General features: G+C 39.1%; 1 protein-coding gene across 6 annotated transcripts in view; it reads left to right on the top strand.

Moving 5' to 3' along the window:
* The window catches only part of LOC139954219 (acetyl-CoA carboxylase-like), a 58,455-nt gene that overhangs the window by 18,538 nt on the left and 19,111 nt on the right, over positions 1-20,806 (top strand). For 4 of the 6 annotated variants that reach the window (XR_011788068.1, XM_071953939.1, XM_071953935.1 and 1 more), the window contains 19 exons: positions 169-315; positions 1,454-1,642; positions 2,129-2,226; positions 2,715-2,928; positions 3,402-3,629; positions 4,173-4,262; positions 5,210-5,328; positions 7,074-7,097; positions 10,878-11,003; positions 11,809-11,890; positions 12,807-12,920; positions 13,398-13,496; positions 14,012-14,149; positions 14,822-14,989; positions 16,004-16,164; positions 16,656-16,764; positions 18,489-18,644; positions 19,089-19,154; positions 20,275-20,349. Coding sequence is in view for 5 of the 6 variants with exons in the window: in XM_071953939.1 (XP_071810040.1) it covers positions 169-315; positions 1,454-1,642; positions 2,129-2,226; positions 2,715-2,928; positions 3,402-3,629; positions 4,173-4,262; positions 5,210-5,328; positions 7,074-7,097; positions 10,878-11,003; positions 11,809-11,890; positions 12,807-12,920; positions 13,398-13,496; positions 14,012-14,149; positions 14,822-14,989; positions 16,004-16,164; positions 16,656-16,764; positions 18,489-18,644; positions 19,089-19,154; positions 20,275-20,349 (2,403 nt within the window). In the remaining variant the exon portion in view is untranslated. The remainder of the gene's footprint in view (positions 1-168; positions 316-1,453; positions 1,643-2,128; positions 2,227-2,714; positions 2,929-3,401; positions 3,630-4,172; positions 4,263-5,209; positions 5,329-7,073; positions 7,098-10,877; positions 11,004-11,808; positions 11,891-12,806; positions 12,921-13,397; positions 13,497-14,011; positions 14,150-14,821; positions 14,990-16,003; positions 16,165-16,655; positions 16,765-18,488; positions 18,645-19,088; positions 19,155-20,274; positions 20,350-20,806) is intronic. The other 2 variants (XM_071953937.1, XM_071953938.1) reach the window with 2 other exon arrangements.

Below are 20,806 nucleotides of genomic sequence, written 5' to 3'. Positions count from 1 at the left end.
TCAACGACCAATTGAGTTCAAATTTTCACAGGTTTGTTATTTTGTGCATATGTTGAAATACACCAAGTGAGAAGACTTGTCTTTGACAATTACCAATAGTGACCAGTGTCTATGATGGAGCTTTTCCGTAATGAATAAATAAATGTATTGTATCAACTATTATTTCAGGCCCAGGTATTTGAGGGGGATCTACCCATTAGGCAATTACCACTGTTCCAGGGACACAATCAGAATCAGATATTCCGTAAGTCGAGGGAAGTTCTGGAGAACATCATGAACGGATTCTGTCTACCAGAGCCTCACTTCACCAAGAAGGTAAATCACAATCATGGATCATTATTCATAAATACCCGCTACAGTTAATCCCTTGTTTTTGTTGAATCGATCAAAGAAAATTCACTTGATTGGTATTTGAACGGTTTCACATGCCGGCGCTCTACCAACTGAGCTATCTAGCCCCAACGTCGGCGCTCTCCTTAATTTGTCAATATCATTGTTTGCGGATGCCCGTCAGAAGCCTTACAACCATTAACTGACGTGTAACCAGGGATCATATCCAAGTTTATGACACAACCTAGAAAGCGGCAACAGAAGGATAGAAGAACGACATAATTATTCAGAGTTGTTTTACAGTCCCTAGGAGCTAGATCGAGGCAATTTACAACATTATGATGACCCAAGTTCATCAGGCATACGTGGACCACTCTGCTTACTTTCTCAACTCCCCATGGCAAACATACAACCCAAATTAACCATACAGGGATTAGTCCATCACAATAATATCTAAAACCTCGCAAATTACCAAATACAACTGGGTAAGGAGAATTAATTTGACCTTGCTGAAGGACACGTGTTTCACGACCAAGTCTCAACCCACCCTCTAAAAATTTAGCCATCAGACCTTTAAGGGAGCGTCTCAAAAGTCGGGCACGTTCCTAGCGCAAAAGAACGTTCCTGCGGGCATATGCCCACGATCCAATGGATCGCGGGCATATGCCCGCAGGATCGCAACATCATGACAAAGTATACGCGGAGCGTTCCAAAAGACCGGTCCTGTGGAACGGACAAAAGCGGCGGGGATACTCTTGCGATCCAAAAAGAACGTTCCTACCGTTCCGACTTTTGAGACGCTCCCTAAGTCCAAAACACGAGACCTCTTAGACCAGAGATCTGCTGTTAGCCTATGTTAATCCCTGCCCATAATCACCTTTGTATGTTACAAAGAGTATATACACTGCACGCAGATATGACGACTGAAAGTGCAGCTGTCGAACATCACCTCGGACCAATTAAAATACAGATATTTAAAGCTTATGCCAATGAAATCACTGATTCTGAAAGCCAATACCTGTCTTTATCCTTGATGAAGACGGGACCAGTCTAAAGACCTCTCAGCCATGACACACTAAGAGAAAATCTCCTTCAATTTCTGAAATGTATCTTTAAATTCCAGATGACGGAGACTGTGGAACGTTTAATGACCGTCATCCGAGACCCCGCCCTCCCCTTGCTGGAGATGCAAGAGATGATCGCAGCAGTGTCCGGTAGACTGCCCTCAATGGTTGAGAAAGAAATCCGACGACAGCTGAACGCATACGGAAGCAACATCACGTCGGTTTTGTGTCAGTTCCCAAGCCAACAGGTAAATGCTTTTATGGGAAAGTAAATTCATTCCAAACTTCTAGTTTTCATAAAAAATCTTATCAATAAGTACTTCCACCACCTTCCTGAAAGGCAGTGGACACTATTGGTAATTACTCAAAATAGTTATTAGCATAAAATCTTACTTGGTAACTAGTAATGGGGAGAGGTTGTTAGTTTAAAACATTGTGAGAAACGACTCCCTCTGAAGTGACGTAGTTTTTGAGAAAGAAGTAATTTTCCACAAATTTGATATCGAGACCTCAGAATTAGATTTCGCGGTCTCAAAATCAAGCATCTGAAAAGCACACAACTTCGGGTGACAAGAGTGTTTTTTCTTTCATTATTATCTCTCAACTTCATTGACCAATTGAGCTCAAATTTTTTTTTATGCGTATGTTGAGATACACCAAGTGAGAAGACTGGTCTTTGACAAGTACCAATAGTGTCCCGTGTCTTTAATGCTCTATATGTTTTCTCTGGGCAGATTGCAAATGTCGTTGACCGCCATGCTGCTACACAAAAACGCTCCGAGAGGGACGCATTTTTTATGCACACACAGGGCATTGTACAGCTTGTCCAGAGGTAATTATGCACATATAAATAACAATAACAAATAATAACAGTGGTTACTGATTTCTTATATAACACTCATATTGTCAATCAGTGACGCTCATGTTATCCAACAATCAGTGTTTTTCCATCAAGGTATTGTGGAGCTACGTTTTTGAAGACCTTTTTTCCTATTTATATCACCATGTAATAGTTTACAAACCAGGAAAACTGATGCAAATCCGTTAAGCATAATATACTTGTTGTAAATCTCAGTGGTTCTACTGAAAAACTTTATCATCTTCACAGAGCTGTGAAACTTTGAAATGGAAAAAAAACGCCCTCAATTTACCCAGAAGTGAAGAAACCAACATTTTTTAGTTGTTTTGCCATGGACGGGTTGCGCCGTAGCAACATCCTTCACAATGCAGCTTCTCGGCTACAAGTAGTGTTCATCAACCTGTCCAATTATTTATATTATATTATTGATGTGGCCCTGGTCTGTTTCTATATATCTTCAGGTATCGGAACGGCATCCGCGGTCATATGAAGTCGGTTGTTCAGGATCTTCTACGCATGTATCTGCGCGTCGAGACCAAGTTCCAGCAGGGGCCGTACGACAAGTGCGTGATGAGCCTACGGGACGAGTTCAAGTCTGAAATGGAGACGGTCGTCTGGAGTATTTTCTCTCACTCTCAGATCTCCAAGAAGAATCAGCTGGTGGTGCAGATCATTGTAAGTTGGTCTGTCTTACTGTCCGGCTGGGCATACAATAGCTACATTAAAGACAGTGGACACTATTGGTAATTGTCAAAGACCAGTCTTCCCACTTTGAGTATCTCAACGTATGCATAAAATAACAAACCTGTGAAAATTTGAACTCAATTGGTTGTCGAAGTTGCGAGATAATAATGAAAGAAAAACACCCTTGTCACACAAGGTTTTGTGCTTTCAGATGTTTGATTTCGAGACCTCAAAATCTAGCTAGAGGTCTCAAAATCAAACTTGTGGAAAACTACTTCTTTCTCGAAACCCACGTCACTACAGAGGGAGCTGTTTCTCACAATGTTTTATACCATCAACCTCTCCCCATTACTAGGTTTTATGCTAATAATTGTTTTAAGTAATTACCAATAGTGTCCACTGCCTTATAATGTAGATATATACAATAAAACTAACCTGTGTAAATTTCTTTGCTACTTTCTCAGGAGCGCATAAGTACTCGTGAGGCAGGACTCACTGAAGAACTCTCCGAGATACTCGGTGAGCTGACAACACTGAGTAAGCAAGACCACTCAAAGGTCGCTCTTAGAGCTCGCCAGGTTCTGATAGCCGCTCACCAACCATCGTATGAACTCAGGCATAACCAAGTGGAGAGTATTTTCCTGTCCGCTATTGACATGTATGGACATCAGTACTGCCCGGATAGCCTTAAGGTAGGCAAAATTAATTCAAGGCATTTTGTAAATCTCTTTATTTACTGACATTTATTCAACAAAAAGTCAAAAATTTTCAGTGTTGAGATTTTTAGATTTTCTAACTTCAGTGAGTCAAGAGCTTTCTAATGGGATCCAACACATATGGGTGCATTTGTCATTACAATTTCTAAGATGTGTTAGACAACATTTTTCACTTAAATTATGCATGTACAAGTGCATGTGCGTTGCGTTGTCAGTTAGCCTTCGAGAAGGACTCTGCTAGGGTCAAAACGTCAGGCCATTAACTATTTTTTTGCATTTAAATTATGTTCATGCAATAGAACGCATAATGACTAGCTTGTATAGCCTGAGGGAAACCACTATTATAGGGCAGGATAGTTCAGTTGGTAGAGCACATGTTAAACCAGAATGTCCTTGGTTCAAATCCCGCTGTAATCAATTTGTCTTTGTTCAACCCCAAGTTAAGTTTAAATCAGGTTCAAGGCCTCTCCTCCTCTACATCTTTGTTTCAAACCTAGTTCTTCCTCATTTCCTCGTCAGAAACTCATCATGTCTGAGACAACCATCTTCGACGTCCTACCAAGCTTCTTTTTCCATAGCAACCCTGTGGTCAGGAGAGCTGCATTGGAAGTAAGTAGTCATTCCTCTTGGTGTATTCTCCTAGAGGAGACCAGCCATCTCTTCTTAGAACCAACACCTCTTCAAACTAACGATCATTACTTGGTGTCCACTCAATAATATTTACCCATTTTGCTATGTGGGGTACAGTTGGCTCTTGTTAAAAGATAAGATTTAAGTGACGTCTTGAAAAATCGATATTGTAGGTGATTGTTTGATATTGTAAGGAAGGCTGTTCCAGATCCTTGGGGGTTGCAACAGAATCCTTGGGGGTTGCAACAGAAAAGGCGCGGTCTCTTGACTCTAGTAATGAATAATGCAGATCTGTCAGACCTGTTGTACAGGTTACGAGTTGATTTATGGAAATTCACTTAGTTGGTCAGTTATGCCGGAAATAGCATTTTACACCATTTTAACATGTGGTGGAATATTTCCCCTCCCCCTACTTGTTTGGAGGACTTGGTTTTTAAAATCTATATAACTGAATTTGACCTTTGAGCCCCTCCTTAAAGACACTATTGGTAATTGTCCAAGACTAGTCTTCACAGTTTGGTGTATCTCAACATACTATGCATAAAATAACACCAACAAAAATTTGAGCTCAATCAGTTGTCGAAGTTGCGAGATATTAATGAAAGAAAGAAAAAAAAACTTGTGGCACTATGGTTACCTTAAGTTGTGTGCTTTCAGATGCTTGATTTTGAGAACTAAAATTTTAAATCTTAGGTCTCGAAATCAAATTTGTGGAAAATTACTTCTTTCGCGAAAACTACGTCACTTCAGAGGGAACTGTTTCTCACAGTGTTTTATACTATCAACCTCTCCCCATTACTCGTAATCTAGAAAGGTTTTATGATAATAATTATTTTGGGTAATTACCAATAGTGTCCACTGCCTTTAAAGTCCTAAATAATGCAATGATTTATTATGTATTTGTACAACTCTTTATATATTGATAGGTTTATGTGAGGAGAGCCTACATCGCCTATGAGCTAAATTGCCTTCAACATTCTCAACTCAGGAACGCACTTTGTGTACTCGAATTCCAATTTATGTTGCCCAGTTCCCATCCAAACAGGTATGTACATAATAATAATAATCGGTTCTTATTTAGTGTATTATAAACAAGAGTCTTAAATTGCTCATCTCACTTGTGGTTAAACTTCGCATTGGTATTTAAATTTTGTTTGGGGGGGGGGGGCTCCACTCATTCTTGGACTTAAAGACGCTAGACACCTTTGCTAATTGTCAAAGACCAGTCTTCTCACTTGGTGTATCTCAACATATGCACACACAAAAAACCTGCGAAAATTTGAACTCAATTTGCCGCCCAAGTTGCAAGATAATAATAGAAGAAAAAACACCTTTGTCAAACAAAGTTGTGTGCTTTCAGATGCTTGATTTCGGGACTTCAAAATCTAATTCTGAGGTCTCAAAATCAAATTCAAATATTTTAGTGGTAAACTCCCTCTTTCTCGAAAACGTTACTTCAGAGGGAGCCATTTCTCACAATGTTTTATACTATCAACATCTCTCCATTGAGCGCCAACAAGTAAGTTTTTATGTTAACAATTATTTTGAGCAATTACTAATAGTGTCCAGTGCCTTTAAAGGTTATACATTTAAAAAAAATAGTGCCTTCTTTTACAGCGCGCATGCTTTTTAAGATACAGTATTTTCCTGCAAGGTATGAAAGTGTGCATTTGAAATATGAGATCTACTCCTTTACACAGCCCCATGTAATGGTTTACAAGGTGCTGTGGCGCATTATGCTGCCAATCAAACCAGGAACACGGGCGAACCCCCTTCAGTGCACTGGGTTATTTTATATGCGTTACACAACACACGAGACCGATGGCATTATGTCCCATCCGAAGGTATTTACTCTTAAAATTAATGGCAGTAATAACTTACTTGGTTGGAAGTACAGCAGCTTTCAATAGTGTTAAAGCATTTTGAGAATATTTTTACTTTGAAGTAATGTGGTTATGGAAAATTATATCAATTTATGCCCCAAAATTTGGAGCTTGGAAGCGTTTACTGACAGTAACTTCTTTCAGATTGTGAATAGCATTTACTAATTAATTGTCCTGCCAAATCGCGACCACCTTTTGAAATGAATTTTTCGGAGGTTAAGCTTTGTTGTGTACATCTACATTTATATAGTATTAAAACAATACAGGATTAATAACTCCAGGTATACTTTTCCTTTAAAGGGTGTGGGGTCGATTTCACAAAAAGTTAGGACTAATCCTAGGAGCTATACAAAACGTATGGCTCGTCCTTAGTTAGGACAAGTAACTCCTCCTAACTCAAGATAAGACTATAGTCTTAACTCTTTGTGAAATCCACCTCTGGGTACTTTTTGAAGGACACAAAACACAATGTCCACAGATTTACATTAAACTCACACAGTTTGAAAATAATGATGGTAGAAAGCTTCCCTTAAAATATTACTTGCTGAAGGTGCTGTAGGTTTTGAGAAATGAGTAAAACAAGTCACAAAAATAATTTTTGTCTTGTTGAGACGAAAATTATTTTAGAATGTACCAGTTATGGTAATTAGACCATAACTGGTAAAATGCTTAACTTGAGATGAACATTATTTGTTTCACTGATTTCTCAAAAACTGCAGCACCTCAGCAAGTAATAATTTTAGGGAAGCTTTCTTCTATCATTATCTTCAAACTGTGTGAGTTTAACGTAAATCTGAGGATGTATTTCCAAAAAGAACCCTTGAAGTTTTTGGTGTATGTCTATATTTTGTTTATATCTCACGTATTATATTTTTTTGTGACTACATTTTTCCCCCCTGATGGTTAGTACTGTCACCTCCCCAAGGACAAGGTAAACATATTCCCATGAAGTTTTTTAAAGCCTTGCGTATACATTTAGATGTTTATTTTCTCTTTAGTATGTTAACTTTCAGGCCTGGTATGTCATCAGGGCCAAATTTCATAGCGCTGCTTAATGGTAAGCAAATTTTTGTGCTTACTGTAGCAGAAAAATTGCTACGGTGCAAGGGTATTTCACAGTTTAGCAGAAGAATTGGACGGCCATATTGCGCGTTTACCATTGATTTGCTTTGTGACGTCATGAGGTTAGCATGCCTTTTCGTGTGCTTAAAGTTAGCAGCGTTATATGAAATGGAAGCCGCGCAGTAAGCACAAAATCGCCCGCTAAGCAGCGCTATGAAATTGGGCCCTGGGCCCAATGGACCCTTTTCATGAAATATGCTAATTACATTCACGCATGTGTACATACCCTATTGGTTGGCAAACGCCATAGAGTTGTGCACTAAGCAGATGCACAATCGCGTCTGCGTCACGCACCCATTAGCCGTTAAAAAAACAGCGCAATGTTCCCTCATTTCTGCCAACCAAACTGTTAGTGCGCACGCGCTACATGTATATAGGCAATTTACATAATATTTCATGAAAAAGGTCCATTCCGTGGCTCTGCTTTACCGCAAAACTATTTGCTTACGATCAACATTTTCCGACAAACTTCTGCGCTAGCTGTGTCAACAAGGAAAGCCTAGTAATGTGGAGTATGCACGCGCACACGCACAAACTCTCTGCTAACCTGTGAAAGACGTTTGACGTAAGCGCAGCATTCCTTGCTTCCGCAAGTGCTGATTTTTTGCCAAAAACAGGCTGTTTGGTTCACAGGTAAGGTTTGCAAGCAATTTGCGAAACCTGTTACCTTTTATGGCAAATTGGTGTGATTGGCAGCTTCGTGAAATTGACCCCTAGGTCATAGTGCGATAAATAAATGTTCAGTTACACTTTGTTCTCTGGAGGGAAAAAAGGGGGTTTTCCATTTTAGGAATGACGTCCCAGGCCTGAATTTTGCATGATTAGATAATTCCTTCCATTTCACATTTTGATTTCATGCTCTTTTTTCTTTTTTCCCCTCATATATGTATTTATTTCTTTGTCAATTTATTTTATTTTTCACAGCATGTAAAACTAATACGCCATAAATCAGAACTGGAATTTCATGATTGAGGGGGCAAGGCCATTTTCATTTTGCATAGGTCTATGGGAAATTTCTGGAGGGGCATCAAGGCCAAGATCAGGGCAATGTGTGCCACGGCCTCCATGTAATTCCAAGCCTGATAAATGCAGCATGGCATGAATAACTGCTTCTTTTTTATTTTTATTTATTTTTATTTATAAAAATATGATTTTGTGTTGATAAACTGTTGTTATGAATTCCAGCTCCATCAAATGTAGAAGGTGACATCTTAGAATAACTTATGTCATAATATTTTTTTTGTTTGTTACCCATGCACCGATTACTCTGTGCTTTCATATTATTTCTGTTAAAAAAAAAAGAAACATGCCACCTACATTTAGGCTTACATTTTGGGTTGGACTCGAACCCGCAACTCTAGAGTACATGTTTAACCACTAGACCACCAAGCATGCCTGGTGATGTAGCAATCACTACATTTTAATCAATGTTTTGACATAGTACTGATGTAAAATGGATATATTTCGAATGCAACAAAAAAAAAGGAATTAAACTCAGCATTGGGCAAACTCGGTGGTCTTAAAGTTTAGCTATCTGCTCAGGAATGCGGGGCTCGTGGATTCAAATCCCACCCACTTAGCCTCTGGTGTTTTTTTTTCATCACGATTTGGAAACCCCAGTGTTGGGGTTAAAACCTAAAATAATAACTTCATTATATGTTTTTTATTTCAGTTTTGTGAAGTACGTTGTTTGTATGTCATACTGCATGTCATTTGTGTTTTATTTTTTGGTCTCTTATCAAAACAAAAACAAAATTCATTTTTAAAACTTAGTGTCCTGTAAAAGAGATATGTGAGGTTGGAACTTTTGTCTCACAAAACCTATTTCTCCAAAAAAACCTGTTTTCACTGGTTGTTTTAATGCCCTTATACTTTTAAAATAAGCTAGCAGGAAGAGATGAAAGTTCATATATGTCATTTTCTGACTTGTGGTTAGTCAGAATCTTTCCGGCCGGTGGTTTCCCAGGTTTTTCTTCTAGATTTCTCATTGCTTCTAAACTTTTTTTGGAGACATGCACTGGGTAGCACTGGAAGAAAGGCATACATGTAGCAAATAGTGTGCAAAGCTTGGCTCAGCTTACCACGTAATGCAGCACTTATTGACTCCACAATTGGGACGCAAGGAAATTTTCTTAACATTTGTAATTCGTTTGTGAATTATGAACCAGGCTCGAGTCTGCCAACATCTATAGACCTTTCTTTTGTTGATAAACAAACCGCCTTGATTGGCATGGATGGCCAAATGTTTGTAAAACACTCAAGGGTGTAAACAGATTATTTAACCAAATTCACAATTTCTGCAGACTTTCAATGAAATAAAATACCTTCCATAATTAGTTGATTTGTATAAACAAAATCAACACAATATTTGAATATTTGTAACATTGTTACAAACTGTAGCGGTCTGTTTTTGATTTGCATTCATGACTGTTCATAGTTTTCCAACCAGGGTTGGCAAAAACTGGGGCTGTGACGTTGCAAAAGAAAGGTCTTTAGCTTTCCAATTACACTCTTACCCTGATCTATTGACTAGATAGATGCCTTTGCTGCCGCAGTATTGACAATTGCACGCATGTACTGTTTATTCAGCCATTAACTGCTAACTGCCTAACAACATGCCGTGAAAGAAAAACTGATTTGCCAGTTTGTCTCCTCTTATTTTTTCTAATACATTACATGAATTAACCCTTCAACCGTCTTGTATATTTTGCTTGTTTTATTTACCGCTTGATTCTGAAAGTATTGGGAAGTACAGGTACTTGTTTCTCCAACAACTCCTCAACTAAAAAAAAAAAAACCCATAGTGCTTATAGTTTGTGTCAGGTGTTGGCATATTAAAGACATTATTTTGTTCATGTTGATACTAAACTTTATTTTGATTTTGTTTTCATTTTCATGAATTGATGAAATCTTTTGACTGGTTTGTGAAAAAAGCTGGTTTGATGATGCCATCGATTTTTATATCATTCTGTAAGATTGCACACACTTAGGCCATCTTGTCTGGTCCCCTGTCTACTAATGCAGTCAGGGTGTTGAATATGCACCCATAGAAAGGACCAGTCTGTTTCCCTAGTCACATGGTATCCTTACCAGGAGAAGAAAAACAAACCCAGAGAATGACCTAAGAGTGAGCACTGTTTGGTACTGTCAAGTTGCATGTCTGTGAACGCATAGAAGTAAAGCACGCTGCATTATCCATGTTCAGGGGCCATTTCTGGTCTCTGAAGAAAGTAACCGGTTTGATCTGGATCTGGATAAATATTCTCAACGCTCTAATTAGAGCCAAACAAGAAGAGAACATGACAGGAAGAAAATTCAGTTTTAGATGTGGGAGGAAAACCACAGAGAATTATTCCAGGGAAAACCCACACAGTCAACAAGTAGGGACTGAAAACCCACTCCACATAGTGCCCCTCTGGTAAGATTCAATCTGGGGTAGCGGTAGAAAGCGAGACAAGACACAACTACACCATTCTAACCGTGATGAACAATTATCATCATTTTTTTAATTTTTGTTATTCTTTTGTACAAATTAATTTGCATATGTTTGTATGTATAAATGTATTTTTATTTGTTTTCTTACCATCAGGATTATGCCTGATTCCATTCATCAGAGGACTGCAAGCTTTGGGGAAGATACGCTCGGATCAGAAATCCCTCCGTGTCAACGAATGGGTATCATAGCTGCCTTCTCATCATTGGAGGAATTCCAGAAGTAAGATAGCTGATTGGTTGATTGTTTGAGTGATTGGTTGACATATTGATTGATTGATTCATTCATTGATTGACTTTTTATGACTTTTCGAAACAAATTCTTTATTTCAGACACACAAATTAAACAGAATTTATCAAATAGAAACTAGAAAATTAGTTAAATTGAGTTATTGAGAGAGTGATGTAAGTGATTGAGTGAGTGAGTAAGTGATTGCATGATTGCTTGATTGATTGATTGATTAGTTTTGCTTTAGATGTTAGAGATATCTCAATATCAATTTTCTAGCCTCTCATCGGTTGTTGAGTGATTTATTGATAAATTTACTAATTTATAGGTGATCACACATTCCTCTGTGTTCATTCCTACTATTGGTTCACCATAAATAGGAATGCAAGCAGGCCCAATGTTGTTTTAAGGGCGAGGGCACCAAGGCATGTCCTGCTCAGTAAAGGGCACCGCTATGAAAAAAACAAATTCAGTTTGAACACTTAAAAGGGCACTGAGAAAATGTCCAGGGGCAAGGGAACCATTTCAGTGCCTCTTCAACTTTCAGGCCCGCAGAACGAATTTCAATGATTGACTGATTGATTTATTTATTGATTGATTGGCCAGTAGGAAATTCCTCCTAAACTGTTAATAGCCTACCACTCATCGAAGAATTCACAAAGTAATAATCTTTTTTGTGCGCCTTGGGTGTCTCTATTGAGACAGATATGTGCGCGTTATAAATTTACATGTATAATTGTTATTATTATTATTATAAACTTGTTGATTTTGTGTCCATTTGGTGTTTTACTCATTTCAGTTATTTCGATGATGTCATCGATCAGTTTGCCGATGTACGATTCAAGTTCTCGAGTTTCTCCGAACCAGACAGAAAAGCAAGCGTAAGTTACAAATTCATCAAAATCACTCTCCCCAAATTACATTAGTTTTTGTTCAAATCAAATTTGTCGCAAGCATGGAGGGCCAAACCATTATTACAAAACAAAATGTCCTTCAGTTCAAAACATTTGTTTACAAGGAATCAAAAAGTTCCCAACAAATGATAACTTTTGTGCGTAAAGCACTGTATACTAATACTTGAGTCGTATGAAGAAAATCCACAAGCATGCTACTCAGGTGGGAATGGAACCATAGACCATTGCTATTCTAGAGCGGATGTCTCACCAACTTGACACCGAGATTGCCTGGTAGCCAGAGGCAATCAATCGGGCAATCTTGTTTTTGACAAACCCATTTTTCCAAGATTGCTCTAGATTTCCGAGATTGCTCTAGAATTGCAACGGTCGTGGTTTTGAATCCCATCCAAGTGGATTTGTTTGTGTTTTTTTCACAGGAGTATACAGTATTTGGCACACATCATTGTAAAAACCAAATAACATTTATCCCGGATGCAATTTTGACATCTTAAGAATGACCACCTGATGTCTCTTTACTGTTGTAGTTTTCATCAGGGATGAGATTGTTCAGACTTTTGTCTGAATTCAGACTTTTTATGTCGGCCTGGTGAAGAAAATCAGACACTATTTTTTCCACAAATAAAGAAATCCTGCTCATTGGTCTACTTCTCTAGTGCTTTGGGTACTGTTTCCAAAAGCTCCTTGGAATCTATAAGTTAGGGGTTACCAAACGGTAGAAATGGCATCATTTCAACATACCTTTTAATTTGTATCCAAGTTTCAGACTTTTTCGTTAGTAATGACTCTCACCCCTGTTTCTTAAACTCATTTGACTCAATCTGCAACTGTTGGCGCTCTATAAATTTCTCTTAGTTTTTATTATGATAATAATTATTATTAGTTATGTCCCCAGGGAGAGCCAATCCACATTGTGAATGTTGCGATCCACATGTACGATAGTACTCTAACTGACAACCAGGTCGCTGACAAATTCCTCGTCTTCTGCCAAGAAAGGGTAAGTACTTTCGGACGAAATGAGCGACATTTGGGGCTTCAATTTCTAGATAACATAACACCGACTGAGAGCATTTCTGCCGTTCTATTCACTTTTATTATTGAAACAACTTTATTTTGAGAGTGAATAAAGACAAATTTTACCAGGGTGGGATTTGCGATCTCCGTATTAACTTGCTGACACTCTACCAACTGAGCTGTCTGGACCTATATGATGGTGGTCTCCATTTTGTCAATAACTTTTGTTTGTGGGATACCAGGCAAACGCATAAAACCAGGGATCACACCCAAGTTTATGATACAACTGATTTTTGTAATCGATTGCAAACTTGCTTACAATTAGCTAATGGCCTGACATTCCGACCCTAGCAGAGTCTTTCTCAAAGGCTAAATGACAAACTTGTCAAAATTATCAATGCATTTATTAACACAACATTTTTGTTTCTTTTCTCATTTTTTTTCTTCTGATCGTTAACAGAAAAAGCAGCTTTTCAGCCGAGATATTCGCAGGATCACAATCCTCTACTGGAGCAAGAATGACTTCCCCAAGTATTTCACATACAGAGCTCGCCTGGATGTAAGTAAACATTGAGGGCGCTTTGTTTCAATGCTGTGTCATATTGTTGTCGAGTGGTCAAGCGCACTGGACTCAGCAGTGTGTGGGTTCGAGTCGGGACTGGAAATCCATTCCACATGGCTCTGCTTACTGTAAGCACAGAATCGGCGCTTACGGAAGCAGGGAATTATGTGCTTATGGCAAGCGTATTTCACAGGTTAGCAGCGAAATTTTGGTTTCTGCACGTGTGTACTCGTTACTAGGCATTCTACGCTTACAAGGCTAGCGCAGTAATTCGGCGCTTGCACATAATCGGGGAATCATAATCTTAAGGGCAGAATTTGGCTGTAAGTAGAGCCATGAAATTGGGCCCTGGTCTGAGGTGGGATTCTAACCTGGTCTCCCAGAGGGGATGAAACCACTGAGCCAACCCTGACTTCCACATAAAGGGAGGTTCTGAGATGCTACTATTTTCTTTGTTCTGCATTACCCATAAAGACTTCTTTTAATCCCAATGTTCTCCTCGTTTGTCTCAGTTCCATGAGGATCGAATCTATCGTCATCTTGAGCCGGCTCTAGCCTTCCAGTTAGAGATCAACAGAATGAGTAACTTTGATCTGCAGCTCATGGATCGAGCAAACTACAGAATGCATCTGTACCTTGGATCAGCCAAGGTCAGTCTTTAATAAGGGAATCAAAGTACGAGAAGAGGGTTAAAACTTAAACATGCTGAGGCCTGGTGTCTGATAATTTTATAGAGACAAAGTCAGGTAAAATTACCATAAACTGTGTGTAAATAACTTGTGAAAACTGATTCAACACACTTTGATTCCCATTCATATTTTTTTTTTGATAGTTAAAAGTGATAACAAATCTGATAGTTCAGTTTCAGCCCACCTCAACTGTTCGTTGATCTTTTTTTGCACATGTTAAGGGCTAAGTAGCTCACTGAACTTACGCACTGAAGTTTGAAATGTGCGCAAGCCAACTATGCGACCTACCAACTTAAATTGGGCAGTGATATTTGCACTCTATGCAACCATCTGATAGCGGCCTCTTTTAGATTAATAAAGGTCTAGATTGTTTTTCTACCGCGAGAGGTTTCAAATCAAACGTAGCAGAAATGTAATTTACCTTGCATTAATGTGACCGTTGCTCCGCCCCATTTTGGCTCCTTTTTTTACATTTTCTGAAATTCAAAATTAACATGTCCAAATTTAAAGTGGATTGTTCAAAAACACACCCAGACTCCCCTCTGGCATGTCTGGGTAACGCCATGGCAGTGTTACCCATACTTAATATATTAATAGAGGTTTAGTAACCAGACTTCTTTGACTTGTACATAGGTTGCCAAGGACCAGGAGGTGACAGACTATCGATTCTTTGTCCGAGCCATCATCCGACACTCGGATCTGATCACTAAGGAGGCGTCGTTTGAATATCTTCAGAATGAATCCGAGAGGATGCTCCTTGAGGCCCTGGATGAACTGGAACTGGCTTTCAATCATCCAGATGTATGTATGAAGATATAATATAGGGATCCAATATGGGGAGAAGTCCATATAGGGATCCAATATGGGGAGAAGTCCATATAGGGATCCAATATGGGGAGAAGTCCATATGGGATCCAATATGGGGAGAAGTCCAATCTGGGGAGAAGTCCATATAGGGATACAATATGGGGAGAAGTCCATATAGGGATCCAATCTGGGGAGAAGTTCATATAGGAATCTAATATGGGGAGAAGTCCATATAGGGATCCAATATGGGGAGAAGTCCATATAGGGATCCAATATGGGGAGAAGTCCATATTATAGGGATCCAATATGGGGAGAAGTCCATATAGGGATCCAATAAAGGGAAAAGTCCATAAGACCACAAGGCTTGAGGGTCAAAATGTTTACGGGACTAAAATTCTTTTTACAAGACCAGAATCAAAATGAGAAATAACTTTCTGACCGCCACACTTGTCTGGTCATAAGTTTACTGGCCCAACACTAAAACTACTGGCCTTGGACCCACCGAGTGTTCAATTTGTGACCTGTATATGGCATTTACTCAGCACTTTTTATTCCAAAAAATTAACATGCCTTGACAGTTGCCGACAGTCAAAAGGCAAACATATCGTTCGCACTTATCAAAAACATATTTCTACATCATAGGGTGTCATGGCCGAGCAGTGTAGAGCATTGAATTAAAGTTCTGGTGGTTTAGTCATCAGGGTGTGGGTTCGAGCCCCGGTCAACCCCAGTTTTAGCAACATGCTTTACTGCTTCTCTTCACCCAGGGGTATAAATGGGTAGAGATTGATATTGTTACATGCTTAGAGGTAAACAGATGATTTAACAATGGAAAATGCACATATTTGAAGATGTGGTGCACACAGGATTGGTCAATGAGAACAACATTCTTTTGACCTCAAGGGGAGGGCGCCCTACTCAAACGCATAAGGTCTATTGTCTGCTTGAGCAACTCCATGAAATTGAGCTCACAGATTAACGTCTATTTTTTCTTTCATCCCATAACAGTCCAAGCGAACCGATTGCAATCACATCTTCCTCAACTTTGTGCCGACCGTGTTTATGGATCCAATGAAGGTAGTCGACAGTCTGAGATCCATGGTGCTGAGATACGGCCACAGATTGTGGAAGCTCAGAGTCCTTCAAGCAGAGCTCAAGATGACTGTCAAGTAAGCCAAGATCCCCCATGGGCGTTCGGGTTGTCGTAGTAATTTCTTACCTTGCCTGCCACCTCTGCAATTTCGGTTTGAACCCCGCCGGGTTCAACAACTTTACTTTTCATTTTACTGACACCCCTCAGCTTATAAGTACTCCAGCAGTCACTTTTTATTCTTTTACTTTTCACTGGGTCTGACGCCCCTCAACTCATAAGTGCTCAACACTCACTTGTATCAGATGTAATTTGTTGTATTTATAGTTCCATTGGTTTTGCTCTTTTCAGCGCTTTGATCTTGATGTAAAGGCGCTTTATAAATATTTAGTTGTATGTAGGTATGTTTGTATTTAAGTTCGCTTTTCTGAGATTGATTACATTGTCCACTTCAGGTGAAATTCGTTTAGTCTCCCATGTTTCTCTGGCATGGTTGGCATCAATAATCTAGTCTGCCTTATTTGGGAAAATGTAGAATTATTTATATTTTCCTCTGTTTCTTGTTTGTAGGTTGCAGGCTGGGAAGTCGATTCCGATTCGTATTTTCATCACAAATGAGTCTGGCTTCAGTCTGGAGATCACTCTGTATAAAGAAGAAACGGACCCCGTAACCGGACAGGTAATTACTAGATAACTATTTCATGTCAGTAAAGAACCTGCCCCCCCCCCCCCCTCATATTTAATGGCTAATTCTTGATAACTATTCCATGTTGTTAGAAATTTGTACTGCCAGTTCATGTCGGTAAATTTTACACTTTTCCACAAAAGCAAATAAAAGAAGCTGTTGCAACCTGCTTCCGAACAAAAAATGTCCTCTGGTATGAATGCAAGCAAATTTGTATTGCCCTCAAGTTTCCAACAAATCTGTCCAGATATTAGACAACTTCCCGCAAAAATAAGCTGTGACAATAATTATGCTCCCGCAAAATTTTCAGCTACTCATTTGCAAGACCAATCCTAATTGGTCAACCATGTTAATCAAGCCAACACAAACTTATGTAAGCCATGCTCTCATTGGTTGCTGAATATCCTACACTTCCATACATAACCCCACACACACACAACACACCATAAAGGCAAGCTCTGGTCGTATGCGAGTGCCATATTCCGCTACAAACCGCTACCCACCCTCCTGTATCCCTCGTGCAACAACACACCGCAACCTCAATTTTAAAGGATAATTATTAATTATCGCTCAGTCTCCAGTATTTTTCTTATCTCAATTTTACTAACGATAATTATAAATTTATCGCCCAGTCTCCAGTATTTCTCGTATCGCTTTTTAGTGGTTTTTCTTGTAATTGTATATAGCCATTGTCTGTTTTCATGTTTTTAATGTGTCAATGTTTTTACTGTCTGCGAGCATTTGAATTACCTTTTTTTTTCTAATAAAGATTATTGTATTGTATTGTATTGTATTGTATTGTAAGCCATAGGGAAAAACCTAGACTGGACAACAAGTTTTCCCTTGATGACTCATGAGAGCTAACACCAACAGGGAGCTAAATGCCGAGTATAAAGAATTTCCTTGCTTACGCGATAAAAGTGAACTGATTCATGTCAATGCTGTTATCCCACAACAGTTACTGCCTTTTTATAGGTGCTATTACTCATGTCAGTAAAATGATAGGCAATCCACCAAACACCAAGTTCTAGATGAATATTTCATGGTATTAAATTTGTTGGCTCTGCCACTGTTCAATTCAATTCAATTCAAAAATGGTTTATTAAAACATGTCTCGCAGTTAAAAACTGAGTTGCACATGTCAACATCATGTTAAAAAAATTACATCAAATAGAAATTAACAAAGAAACTGATATTAAACAAGACATTATTACTATATACATTGTCAAAAAAAAAAACATTGGTAAAAACCCAGTAGGTACATTCATTATATATACACACATAGTTATATTAAAAGGCATTTAAAAGACTGACGATTTGAGAAATACACTTTGTTTGTAGCGAACTGTTCTACATAATGCAGTGGCTACAAACAAAACTAGAGCCTCAAGTAGACTAAAAACAACACACACAAGACATTTGTTGGAGCAAGTTTGGTTGAGCTGCATGTAGTACAGCGCCTGGGCAAGTACAATACTGGATTTGCCCCGCGGCATTTCTGGCAGTAGCTGCTGAAATGCACCACAGCACCGCACCTTGTTAACCCTTACGAGGTGTTACATGAAGGGGTCTCATAAATCACAAATTTCAAAAATCTGTCTGAAAATAAATAATGATTTAAGCACTCTTCGACGCCCATAGATAGAGATTTAACAAATAGGGTGTTATTATTGTTTTAACCATTATAATTATGATTAAATATGATTGATTGATTTCAGGTGAAGTTCACATCGTTCACTGAGAAGCAAGGAACCCTCCATGGTCGACTGGTCAATACACCGTATGTCACTAAGGACCATCTGCAACATAAACGCTACCAAGCCCAGAGTATGGGAACCACCTACGTTTACGACTTCCCTGATATGTTTGAACAGGTAACGACAACATTTATAGAGCGTAAATTTGCATCGGGTATAAAGAATATAAATCTTTTTGGTTTTTACCCATACACCGATGTGTGTTAGCACTGTATACTCAGTACTTTCCCGAGTCCTGTGAAACAAATATCACAGGCATGTTACTCGGGTGGGATTCGAACCCACGACCCTTGCCATTCTAGAGCAGTGTCTTACCAACTAGACTACCGAGGTTGCCCGGTAGCTAGAGGCAGTTCGAATCCTATGTTTTGGCAGCGGGTATTGCAACGTTATAATAGATGTTAAATTTTTATCGGGTATACAAAATATTAATTTTTGGTTTTTACCCATACAAAATTTGTTTTGGTACAGACCGCCAGGCATTCACATAATCACATTCTCATTTTACAGCACATACTTTTGTGATTTTAATAATTCTCTCCTTTGTTTGGTGTATTTTAGAAACTGCGTCAGATTTGGAAGGAGCACAAGAAAGTTTACAAAGATACAGTTATTCCTGAGGAAGTGGTGAGTCAAATTTACTGCAAAATTCTAGACTTGAAATCTTCACTTACAAGCACTAAATTTTGCGCTAACTGTAGAGGCGAAGAAACCCCAGTAATGTAGACTATTTACGGGCACAAGCAAAAATTCCCCAAGTAGGATTTGAAACATTGCATGGTGGAAAGACGATATGGAAAGGTTAGCGGTAACACCATGTAATGACTATCTCTAAATGAGTTGGGGTGGTTCTGAAAAGAACCGTTGGTTTCAACTCGACATTTCGATCAGTATGCTCTGATTTTCTGGAGGAGAAAAAAAAAAAAAAATCCCTGCTAACCCGTGACATAGGTTTGACAGAAGCGCAGAATTCCCTGCTTCGGTAATTGCAATGAGCCAACCTTGACTTCATTCACTTCTAAGTACTGGCGTTTACGGAGTCATTGATTTATTTGGCATAATTGGCTTTTTGTTGCCTTTTTTTTCTCTCTGTTTTGTTCGTGGTGGTATAGAGTGCTGTTGTTGCTTTTGTGGGGTTTGTTCTAAATACATGTGTATTTGTTTATCTCTGTTCTATGTATTGCTTTTCTACAGGGCCCCAGGGAGAACAGTGTTTTACACTGATGGGGCTACCCTGTATAAATAATACTTAATAATTTGATAACGGTAAGCAGAGCCAAGAAATTAGGCCCTGATCTGTCAGGATGTCTATCAATGTTCGAGCGACACTCAAGGACTTGTTGCTGTATCTACCCAACACTGGGTGTGTGGATTAGTTTTTGGTTCCCCTAGAAGCTTATTATTGGGTGCGTTCGTTTAGCTTCCCTGGGTCGACCCCGGTCTGCCCCGGTATATTCGAATAGCTTTGACGGGGCTCACCCGGGTCAGCCCCCAGTGCCCTTCTTGTGGAGTGGGTCACTTGGGGGTGACCTGAGGTACATGCCGTCACCACGAGAGGGCGATTGTGATCGTTCGATTAGCTCTTGTCGGGGGCTCACCCGAGTGACCACCCAGGGAAGCTAAACGAACGCACCCAAAGTTGGACCCCCTGGGTCAAACATATTCTATTATTAATTAAGTTTTTGGTTTGTGCTTCCAGGCTAGCAGTAGTGAGCCTTTGATTAATTTGTATGGTTTGTGCTTACAGACTAGCAGTAGTGAGCTGGTACTCGACAGTCAGGGTGGCCTGGTCTCCATGAACAGAATGCAAGGAGAGAATAAAGTAAGTCAATTCTATTCAGTTTTATACGTCCTCACCAATATGGAAACTAGCTTTTTGTTCTGCCCCTTAAAGGTACTGGATACTCTGGATACTCTTAGCATAAAAACTTACTTGTTAGCGATCAATGGAGAGATGTTTATAGTACAAAACACTGTAAGCGTTAATAAATAGAAGTTCCCTTGATCCACAAGTGAAAGTAATATTCTGAGTCGATTTTCTACCTTCAGCACGGGTAGTAGTTTATAAGCAGGAAAGTTCTCTTCAGAACTGAGAAAATCTCCCAGATTCTAAAAATCTACTAGGTAGTAGAGTATATAGCAAGACAAGTTTTCTGAGAAAAAACTCTACCTGGCAAGTAGATACAGACATGGTGTTACTGCAAACCAAATATATATTGATACCTCACCATGCTATGCCTCATCAAATCTTATATAAGACAAGTTCTCAAACGATCATA

This window comes from Asterias amurensis, chromosome 2 (assembly GCF_032118995.1).
Source record: "Asterias amurensis chromosome 2, ASM3211899v1".
NCBI lineage: Eukaryota > Metazoa > Echinodermata > Asteroidea > Forcipulatida > Asteriidae > Asterias > Asterias amurensis.
The sequence above is the reverse complement of the archived record's forward strand: the minus strand, read 5'-3'. Positions and strand labels throughout refer to the sequence as shown.